At 42.0% G+C, this 11545-nt stretch overlaps 1 protein-coding gene across 4 annotated transcripts in view; it reads right to left on the bottom strand.

The window, feature by feature from the left end:
- The window catches only part of LOC143300698 (leucine-rich repeat and coiled-coil domain-containing protein 1-like), a 310494-nt gene that overhangs the window by 285720 nt on the left and 13229 nt on the right, over positions 1-11545 (bottom strand). For all 4 annotated transcript variants that reach the window (XM_076614553.1, XM_076614554.1, XM_076614555.1 and 1 more), the window contains exon 9: positions 8949-9129. In XM_076614553.1, the coding sequence (XP_076470668.1) occupies positions 8949-9129 (181 nt within the window). The remainder of the gene's footprint in view (positions 1-8948; positions 9130-11545) is intronic.

The following is an 11545-nucleotide window of genomic DNA, read 5'->3' as shown; positions in this document are numbered from 1 at the left end:
TTGCCCATTGAATACATACTAGATACAAGTCTTGTAGTGGCTTGAACTCATCGTGATCAACCTGCACATCTTCATGTGGCGATATTTTTTCCCCTTGGTGAATAGCTGCTTACTGTACTCATGTTGTGTTCTGCGATCATGATACACTAACGGTATGTGAGCACAATGTGTCGATGGGAAGAGAAGGCTTCATTTCTCACTGTCGGGCGCTTGTGATAGTGATGTCCACGCCTCTTTTGCAGGTCTTTCGTGTTTACACACTTGTACACACATGCACACACAAGGACATGAGGAAGAAAGCACGCCTCTCCTTCTCACGCCAGCTTCCTTCTGTCACACACACACACACACACACACACACACACACACACAGAAATATATATATATATAGATATAAACCAATCCCAACATCAAGATCTCCATTCTGACGTGCTGTTTAATTTAACCAACACTTCACGCGAAAATACACTGCGGATCACATGCTTTCCACAGTCCCCACTCTCCTCCAAGAAATCTAACAGAAACGGAAGGGGTGGGAAGTGCATGGGGTAGGAGGACGACAGGTTCGGGTGAGGGGAAGGAGGCTGGGCTGGGGGGCAAGACAAAGCGTTACGTCCAATTACGATCGGAATCTACGTGAATTCCACGTTGATTTCAAGTCTGCTGGCTGCCTGGAGCTACATACAGAGACTGTCAGTTCGCGGGGCCGCGTAAAACTGAATGCAAATCCCACACGTCTGGTGGCATATCTATCCATCTATCTTTCTATGCATGTATGTATGTATGTATCACACAAATTACATACATACACACAGAGATACATACATACATACATACAGGCTGTGCGCGAAATGTAAAGGGAAAAATTCATTCTTTTCTTGATCACAATTCGATTTACCGAAACAAGTTATCAACCCCATTAAGAGCATGACTCCCCATTTTAGTCGGCTTATAGACAAATTCACAAGTATTGCTCGAGTGATGAGGCAAAGATGAAGAGACGAGGTTTGTAAGTGTCTGAGTTCCTCTGTGTGTGTGTGTGTGTTTGCGTGTGTGTGTGCGTGTGTGTGTGTGCGTGTGCGTGCACGCCTGCATCTGCTGCGTCGAATCGAGATTTGTGATTTTTTTTTCTCTCGTTTTTTTCTGTAACAAGATGTACATGCGATATTTTGAATTAAACATCCATTTCACCGACATCAAGACTTACGTTGTTCAGTTGTACTGTCACGATGTGGGTGTATATTTCACAGATGATAAGACCGACGGGATATTGAGAAAACCATGATGTGAAACTGGATGAACATTTATCAATTATTCTGAAAAACAGAACGAACGGTAGGACCCCACACACCCCTCATTGTGTGTGTGTGTGTGTGTGTGTGTGTGTGTGTGTGTGTGTGTTTGTGTGTGTGTGTGTCCTCCCTCTGTCCTAAACTCTCTTTGTTCTCGGAGAGTGGGGAAAAAAATAAACAATGGTGGAACTGCGATCTTTAATTCGCTGCCCAATGATAAGAGTACAAGAAAACCAACACGCCAGCACGTTTCTGAGTGTCTGACCTGACCAAGATTCGATGACATAAGAATTTTTTTGAAGAAATGAATAAACTTGATTTGCATTTGGCGCGTAAAAAAATCCACATTTACATTTTGTGCACAGCGCGCCACCCACCAACACAGACAAAAGCAACAATAAACAAATTCACACACACACACACACACACACACACACACACACACACTGCAACTGGTTTAGAAAGTACGGGTGGAGAGGGAGGTAGTGCTTGACTTTGGCTAACACTGAAAGTAATATGCTTTCACTGCTTTTCTCAAGACAGAAAGGGAAGACGTTTAATACAAATCAATGGAAACAAGAAACATTAGAGAACCCTGCTGTAGGCATTATAGACGTACACGTCTTCCATTGTTTTCAGTGTTCCTGGCCAACCGGTGTCATCGCTCTTTACCATCTTCATCAGTTCAGAGCAAGACAATTGTGTATCTTTTCGCACCGAAGAGTTCAGCTGAAAGAGAGACAGACAGAGACAGACAGATAAAACAGACAGACAGAGACAGAGATAGGGAGACCCAACGACAGAAGCAGAGAGAAAGAGAGACACTAAGAGACAAAAAGAGAAAGACGAACAGAGAGAGGCGGGGGGTGGGGTTAATTGAAGAACTCCACGAACCTGTCTTGACGGGCTGGTGTACGACAAATCAAGCAACATAAATTGACATTACGCGCTCAAACCTGCCACATACATAACACGGTGGGGCATTTTCTGTCCTGTTTAACCAAGTTTTCTGATTTATATTTATTGTCACTTTCCGGTTTGAGGTTTTTTTTTATGAGGGGATGGCGGTCCGAGTGTTGGGGGCGGTGTGGAGGGGGTGTAAGGATGGAGAAATGGGTGTGAATCTTAGTGCTTATGATTATGTGCGTTTGTGTGTGTGTACCTGACTGTATAATATATGGTGCATATCCGTGTGTGTGTGTGTGTGTGTGTGTGTGTGTGTGTGTGTGTGTGTGTGTGTGTGTGTGTGTGTGTGTGTGTGCGTGCGTGTGCGTGAGTGTGTGCGCGTGTGTGAGTCTCTGTGTGTGTGTGTGTGTGTGTTTAAGTAAGAGAGAGAGAAAGAGAGATTCAGAAAGAGAGAGAGAGAGAGGGAGTGTGTGTGTGTACGTGTGTGTGTGTGTGCGTGTGTGTGAGAGAGAGAGAGAGAGAGACAGAGACAGAGAGAGACACAGAGAGAGACAGACAGAGACAGAGACAGACAGAAAAAAATCAGACACAGACATAAAAAGAACGTGTACTCACACGTGCTTACGTACGCGACTAAGTTCACAAGACATTTTTTCAGCAAGTTACTTTTAACGAGTTCTAAGAGTTTGGGGCTAGAGTTTCACCGACGTTGAGATGAGAGTACAAGAAAGCGCTCCGCTTTTCTTTTCTCACAAAAGGAGATGAACAAGAAAAGAGTGATGGAATTCATTATGTACCCTGTTCCAGGCTTTTGTCATATGCCCACTACACAGGAGGAAGGTGAATATTTCATGTGCATGTCTGTCTGTCTGATTTGCTAACGAGTCTCCACAAGACAAGGACATAATAGATCAGGCAGACGGGAGCGGGGATAAATGGAGTTAATGAAGGTTGGGGAGGCCTCCTGGAGAGGGTAAGGGTGAGACGGTGGCCCTGTGGTAATTCGTCCGACTAAGAAGCGAGCGTCCATGGGTTCAAGTACCGCACCGGACCGTGAATTTGACTCCCCCCCCCCCCCCCCCCCCACAGGTCCCGTTTTGCAGATGCACTTGGTGAACGTAGAAGAAACCACGACAACCAATGGTTTGTCCCTGGCAAAACTCTGGAGACAAAACCACTTTGATAGTAAAACAAATACACTTACAGACTGAAAGAAAAAATCGTCACATTACAATTTACAGGTGGCACTCCACTGTGGTGACGCGCTCTCCCTGGAGAGCGCAACCCGACTTTCATACATAAAAGTATATTGTCACCAAAAACAAAATAATGCAATGCAGTGCAATGCAATGCGATGCGGTGCAATGTCACACAATACAACAGCAGGACTGGTCAGAAGGGGTGGAGGGGGGCGGGGGCGAAGGGGTGGGGGGACCAGCATATATTTCACCTCAAGACTCCTTTCAACGTGACGCATGTCGTCTGGGCACGTCATGTATGTGGTTTTGTTGTTGTTGTTGTTGTTGTTGTTTTCCTGGCTGCAGGACAAGGTCGCCTACGGCTGGTCCTTTTCTACCTCTGTACGAACGTGAGTACTGGGTGGGTAGATGTGAAATCAATGCAGGAATGTTCTGCACTGTATCTGTTGCACAGGCGTGCGTAATATCATTTATTGAATTTTTTCCCCGAGACTAGTTGTATTTTTTTTGCAGTTGAAAAGCTAATAGAGAGAGAGAGAGAGAGAACTCAGAACTCAGAATGTTTAATGTACATCGGCCTTTGGTCATAATACATATGGCTGAGAGAGAGAGGTGGGGTGGGGGGAGGGAAAGACAGACAGACAGAGACAGACAGCTGAGAACCAAGATTATATATATATATATATATATATATATATATATCATTATGCGCCCGCACAGAATTTCAGTTTCGTCTCTATAACGTCAGAGGCGATTCAACCTTGAACTTCTGCTGCCTGTAAACCTTATCATTCCCTGCAGCTTGTTTCTTAGCATTTCTGTGAGGGTGTGCGGAGGCAAGTATACACGTGCGTGTCTGTCTTTCCGTCTGACGGTGTGTCTGTCTCTAGATTGATTCTTTATGACTTTTTTTTTTATTATTTTTTTTTTTAATCAAAGACCGGTATGAACCCTGGACTCAAAACCCAAGATCAAAAGAACACTTCAACTGGGGTATCCCAAACTCTCCAACCGTCTCCTTGTTCTCCCACACACGTTGAAGGAGGGGTAACGGAGGAAGCAGGAATCGGAAGAGAAAGGGGGGTTGAGGGGGGGGGCGCGAGGGGGGGGGGGCATCCGCAATTATGGGGCACTGAACGCCACGGCACATTAATACAGACGGTCCAGACCGACCTACCAGACCTCAAAATGAGAGGGGGAAGAGAGGGAGATAGCACAAACAGACAAAAATGACATGATGGGTCCACTGCTGTGCTGTCTTCCCCCCACCTACACCACCTCTCCCCAATCTTTGCGTGCTTGTGATTGTGCTTCCTGATCGTAAAATAGTTTATCGTCTGGCGCTTTCTATTGTGGCTCTTCGGCAGCCACCTATTGGCTACCACCCACCGTCTGCCCATCCCCTCACCCCTACGCCTGGAGAGAGAGAGAGAGAGAGAGAGAAAAAAAAAGCAACTCTACAGTGCTCATAATCAGATAATGGTAGATATAAACCAACTGATGGGTTTTTATCGTGAGGTATGCGTCCCTGTTAGCCCACGATTTCTCGCAATTCCACGATTTCTCTCAAAGTGAGAAATCGTGGGATTGCGAGAAAGTGTGGTCGTTCCCCTGCCACGATTTCTATCAGTTGTACATAATTTGTATTGTAATTTTGTAGGTTGAATCAAGTGTTAAATTTAATGTACTGTTGATTTAATGTTTTCACACAACACCACGCCCTTCATGATGGGCTATGGCCTGGTATTATGAATATTATTCGCAAAATATTCGTATTCGCAATTTCCCTCTCTCTACCCCCCTCACTGCTAGTACTAGTATACTATTGATAAACGGCTGAATGTTTACTTGATTGCTAAGAAACTAAAATCTCTCTCTATCGCTCTCTCTCTCTCTATGTCCAAACTGCAGTAACATTTTCGTTTACTCACTCTCTCTTTCTCAGTTGACTGTCATGTGAATTCAGACATTTGCTGGTAAATGGGGGGGGGGGGGGGGAGAAGAAGAAACAAAACACACACACACACCTAAACATATATATATATATATATATATATACACATATACACACAACACTTAACCAAATGCATCCACACCCACACGCACCCCTACCCACTCACACACATCACATGCATCCTTAGCGACAACCAACAAGGAAATACACAGAGACAGGCTGAATATTTGGAGGCAAAATCATAAACACTCCCAAGTCCAAAATAATGAGACACGACAGACTAGATACAGATAAACACAGACACCACCTTTCCACCCCCGTCTCTGTGCATGGCCTTTTCTTTTTGACAGACTGAAGAAGGATGGGTAGAAAGGGGTGAGAAGGGGTTCAGAGAGAAAAAGGAGAGAGAGAGGAAGAGAAGGAGGGAAAGATGGACAGGGTGAGAGAGAGAGGGGGGGGGAGAGAAATAAAGAGTCGTTAGGGGAGAAGGATGAAAAAAATCCTGTCTGGGTCACGACGATGGCCTTCACAAAATACTGTTCAATGTAAATCTATATATATGTCTTTGATAGACCTGTAGAGTAGTGTTTGTGGTTTGTTTTTTAAGAGCAAAAAAACTGGAAAGAGAGAAAGAAAAAAAAAAGATTTGAAAAAACACAGAAAAAAGGAAAAGAACAAACTCACCTCCTTGCACATGTAAGAGTTAAAGGATTGAAGCTGAGGAAGAGGAGAAGGATGTGGTGGTGGTGGTGGTGTTTCTTGTTGCCTCACTGCCAACCCCCTCCTACTCCCCTGCATTCCTCATGTACTAGTTAAAGATTTCTTTTTCTTTTTTTTTTCTTTAGCACCACACAAAGAAATCACACACTGTCAACAACATAAAACAGTGAAGAGAACACAATGGGAGAGCAGGGGGGGTTGGGGGGGAGAAAAAAAAAACAATGCAAGGCAACAGCCAGGAAGGCTTCTTCCATGAAAGAGGTATTGAATACCACACCCCTCCGCTCCCATCATACACCTGCCCCCCCCCCCTCCCCCCCCTCTGCACCCCGGCCCCCTTCCACCTTCCCAGCCCAATCCAAACCCCCAACTTCTGAATGGCCAAATCAAAAACAGAAACTTTTACTGAACAAGTTTATCACCTCTCCCTTCCTCTCTCTCTCTCTCTCACATAATATGAATATAGATACAATACACACACACACACACACACATATATATATATATATATATATATCATGTGTGTGTGTAAACAATTACAGAAGAAGAAATGAAGAAGGGGGAAGGGGGGATGGGGGGTGGAGGGAGCCAACTGTTGTCACCATCTTAAATGAAAATTTTAAAAAGACCAAAAATAAGACCACTGTTTGATTTGTGAGTCTGAAGTTGCAAAATATCTGCTCTAATCTGTCCTCAACTCCACATCCACCCCTTCCACCTTCTCTCTCTCTCCCTGCTTCTGCACACATTTAAGTATGCTCAATAAACACACACACACACACACACACACACACACACATACACACACATATACAAACACAACACAAATTTACTCACACATACACACAGGCACTCACTTGTGCACACAAACACATACACACACATGCACACAGAGGTCTATCAGAAACGTAAGAATCAGACCAAAAAAAAACAAGAATAACTCAAGACCTTATTTTACAAAACCAGCCCAAATTTGGTTACCCCCTCCCCCCTCATCTCCATCATCCAAAACTCATCCCCACCCCTTCCCATCCATTCTACTCAATATCCACCCCTAATGCCCACCTTGCCGAGAATGTCCTGCATATTTACAGTCTCATTATAAAGAGCACCAGTGTGGTGAGAAAGAGAGAGAGGGCGAGAGAGAGAAAGGTGGGTTGTGGGGAATGTGAGAGCCAAGGTGGGTCAAAAGGTGAATAGCAAATCAGCTGTCACTAACAAGGTTTTCCAACACTCTGCGTCAAATGCATGTGCTGGCTGAAAATCATCACACACACACACACACAAACAAAAATCAGTGAGGGTAAAGTGCATACTGACATCTCATATGCTGATGTATGCATACATGCATGCATGTCTCTGTGTATATATGTTTGGGGTTTTTTTGTTTTGTTTTTATTGTTTGTTTGTTTTTCTGTGTGTATATGGGAGGGAGGGTGTGAGAGGGAGGTTAGGGCAGGAAATAATCCATCAGAAAGTGGATCAAAAACACACATGAAATTTTCTTGCACTCAGAAATCAGCATGAGTTGCATGCAGTTCTACAGCACAGGCCTAATGCATCAAAACTTTGGCAATAAAAATTGTCAGTATTACAGCCATCTTTTGGCCTACAACTGAGAGTAGTGTTTCATCAGTTCATCTTTGCAATGTTAACTCAAACCACTATTCCACTGCATTTATCTGTACACTGAGAACAGAAGCTTGCTCTTGCACACACAAGCACACACACATGCATGTGTACAAGATGTTGACATTCTATCACACTCACTCCTATCCCAACATCTTATCACCCTTTGTTCAATGATGTGTCCACATCTCAGTTCATGAACAGGACCAGCATTTTCTTTTATGCATCTTTTCCCAATGGAAAAACATGCACGTACACACACATGCACACAAATACACACACATATAACCATACAGAAGGAATAGGGAGAGACAAACAAAGACTGACAGAAACAGGAAGATTCAGCAAACAGAACCAGCCAGCCAGACAGAAAGACACACAGACAGAGCAAACGACAATATAAAAGACAATGTTCAATAAAGGCTGTGTTGCCCCTTCTTATGGGAAGGTGCAAACAAAAATCTCACAAAAATAATCACAAATGAAGGAGGAAGAAAAAAAGAAAAGAAAAAAAAGCCAAATAACAAACAGCAAGACAGAGCTGGGAAAAGTGGGAAAGGAAGGAGGACTGTGTGGGGAGGGGAGTGGAAGCGAAGGTGAAGGAGAGGGGTAGTGGAAGCATTGAACAAAAACAAAACAAACAAAAAAAGGTAGAGACAGATGGGGTTGGGGGGGGGGGGGGGGGAAGACAAACAGAAGAGACTTGCACACACACACACAGAACTAAAAAGAAGAAGGAAAGCAGACAAAAACACTGACAACAACTAGATAAAAAAATAAAAATAAAAAAACAGTGGCAAACTGACACACACTAACTAAAGCACACAAAAAAAGACCAACACACACAAAGACAAACAAAGAACAAGAGAGAGACAAAGATTAAAGCAAAGACAGACAGACAATGAAAACACACTGATCCAGCAAAATGGGTTTTAAGTCACCTCAAAAGGAAGTTGTGAATGAAAAACATGTTTTGGAAATAAATCTATCAAAAAGTTCTAACCCAAATTTTATCACGGTAATTCAATAACATTTTTTGTAGCAGTTACAGTTTATCTCAATTTCCACTGAACATTAAAAAAACCAAACAAAAAAACAAAAAAAAAACAAAAAAACCACTGTTCAAAAGAATATGCTAATTACATCTCAGAAACAAAGAACATGTAATTAGCTTACAAACCACCAGTGATTTGAAACTCATTTTGCCATGGAGGGTCATAGAATGAGAGAGCATCAAGCACATCATACCTTGACTTTTTCCCTGTGTTCTTTTTCATCTGAGCTTGGGGCCCCTTCATGGTTGAACCAATGCCACCTGTGCCCTTCTTTCCCTCTGCCACTGAGGCCAGATTTGATTTCTTCTGTTTGGCATCCTTTGCGGAGGCTCTTTCTCTCACTGGCTCCAACTCTTCTTCCGTGTCCTCTCCATCTTTTTGAATCAGTCAATAAAGGAACAATTCAAGTGATATATAAAAAAAACACAAACCAAGAATTGAAATTCCATGAAGACAAATACATCAACATTACAAAGTACAAATAAAACTTCGTGGAGCAACACAAACTCATCACACACACAAACACACACACATACACACAAACACACAAAGAAACAGCAAATTATAAATACTTGAATAACAATCTCTGAAACCAATGTGCATGTGAGATGAAAGGTAAAAGGTCACATGCCTTTTACAGCCATCAGGGCACTGAATTCATAACCAGTTTTAGGGCTCAGCACAGGAAGGCTGGGCCCAATCTCCTTCCACTGTTTTAACCTTCCTCGACCAAAACACAAAGAAACAACACCATGCCAAAACAGAGCCTCAAATCCTGGTTACTGGTGAACACTGGACCAAACATTCAATACCCTGTCAACTCTGACCAAGGTGTCTCTCTGATGTACATGTACTTATGTGTTAAACTGAAGTGAGTCACCCCATGCTTCAACAAGAGGCAAAGGTCTTCTCTGTGTTTACTGATCATTGCAGTTTTGTGAAAAACAAAGCATTCCATGCAAACAGACGTAGAATTCATGTGTAACACAGTCTGATGTACTGTGTTTTTTATTTCTTGTCTCAAGATTTAAGTGCGAAATTCAGGCAGCCCTCCAAGCTGATAAAATACAGTTTCATTTTTATTTTCATTTCCTGTGTTTCCCTAAGTAGAATCATGCCAGGGACAACCTTTTTAGTTTCATATGTGCTAAGTGTATATGAGGCTTAGGTTTACCATCTTAAGTACTGATACCACTTAACCCTTTGACTTCTGGAACTACTTGTGATTGTTACAATATAATCACCAACCTCTAACAAAAATTTAAATTATACTCAAAAGTATGTAAAAGTATATGTTTTCTTGAAGGAAAATGAATGAAGAATATAATTATTACAGCTTCGGTGTTGACAGGATGAGATAACTGACAATCAGGGGAAGATAACTCAGATATTTAGAAAAAATATACACAGCAAATTTTGAAAAAGAAGAACAAAATTCAAGTTTATTTCATGTCTGAAAATTGTGCTACATTATTAGCAAATGCATCAGACACAACAACCAAGTGCAATCATGTCGTTTCCTGCACTATCATGTTGTTTTAAACACAATCACTATACATAACCACTCACACACACCCACACACACACCCTCTCACCCTAACACCCACATACCTTAGTACACAATATTAGAGCACAAAAACTCACTGGAAACAAAATTTCGGCTTGAAACTTTCATCTGGAGGGTTTCATAGATGAAAACCCCACAATTAAGGTTTCAAGCTAAAATATTGGGTTTTTTCCATACCCACTTCTGACATGACCCCGCCCCCTTCCTGTTGATGTACCTTGTAGCATGTAATGATCATCAGGATGAAAAGAATTACTTCAGCTGAACAACAACAACATCACTTACGTTTTCTATCACATTATTATAGTTGCTACTGTCAATGTTGTGCAGAAAATCATACAAAATTCTAGCCACCTCCTTTGTACTGTACGTTATGGCAGCCATGCTGAAATACTCAACAGCTTTTCGCTCTATAAAACACACATAAAAAAAAAGCATCAAAATCTAGCCAAAATTGCCAAGATATTGCTTCAAACACTTGTCAAGGCAGTTACCACTTGCAAGAGAGGTAGGCGTATGCAACTGAGTGTCTGGACACCTGATTGTGTAGTTACCCCTAAACTATTAGTGAGTGAGTTTGAGAGTTCCAGAATTTGTAGGTTGTATTTTTGATTGTGTACTATGACTTATGTGCGTGCATGCGTGCGTGCTTGTGTGTGTTGCGTGTGTCTTTGGGGGTGAGTGTGTTTCTGGGGAGCATGAATGATTTAATAATGTTTGGTATTGTGTGTTCAAATTTTCCTTTTTGATATTTATGTGTGTGTACTATTTGTAAATGCCTAGGGCTTACTTTTAAGATTAGGTGTAAATACTCACAATTACAATAATAATAATAACAATAATGATAATAATATCTGTGGTTGGGAGTGAAAGGCTTAAGTCTTGTGGATGGGGCATAAAAAAGGGGGTTGGCACTGTATATCTTTACACAATGCAGCACAATCTAAAACAGCAAGACATGAAGCTGTGTAACTTAACACACAGCAATACAAACAAGAGAGTTAAGGCTTTCAAGACTCATTTGTGACAACGACTTGATTGACCACAGAAATTAAGGAATAGAAAAGACTTAATCCTTTTTGTACCAACAAGTTTTTCCTAATATTATAGTATGCTGTGTCGTGACACGAACCTTTAACATGTAAGTTACCACATTCAATTCTATAGAGATCATGCTATCATCATAGCCAGTCGCTATACCAAATTTAATGAAAATCGGCTGT

Source organism: Babylonia areolata, chromosome 26, assembly GCF_041734735.1.
Source record: "Babylonia areolata isolate BAREFJ2019XMU chromosome 26, ASM4173473v1, whole genome shotgun sequence".
In the NCBI taxonomy this organism is placed as follows: Eukaryota; Metazoa; Mollusca; class Gastropoda; order Neogastropoda; family Buccinidae; genus Babylonia; species Babylonia areolata.
This window is presented reverse-complemented; position numbering and strand designations above follow the sequence as displayed.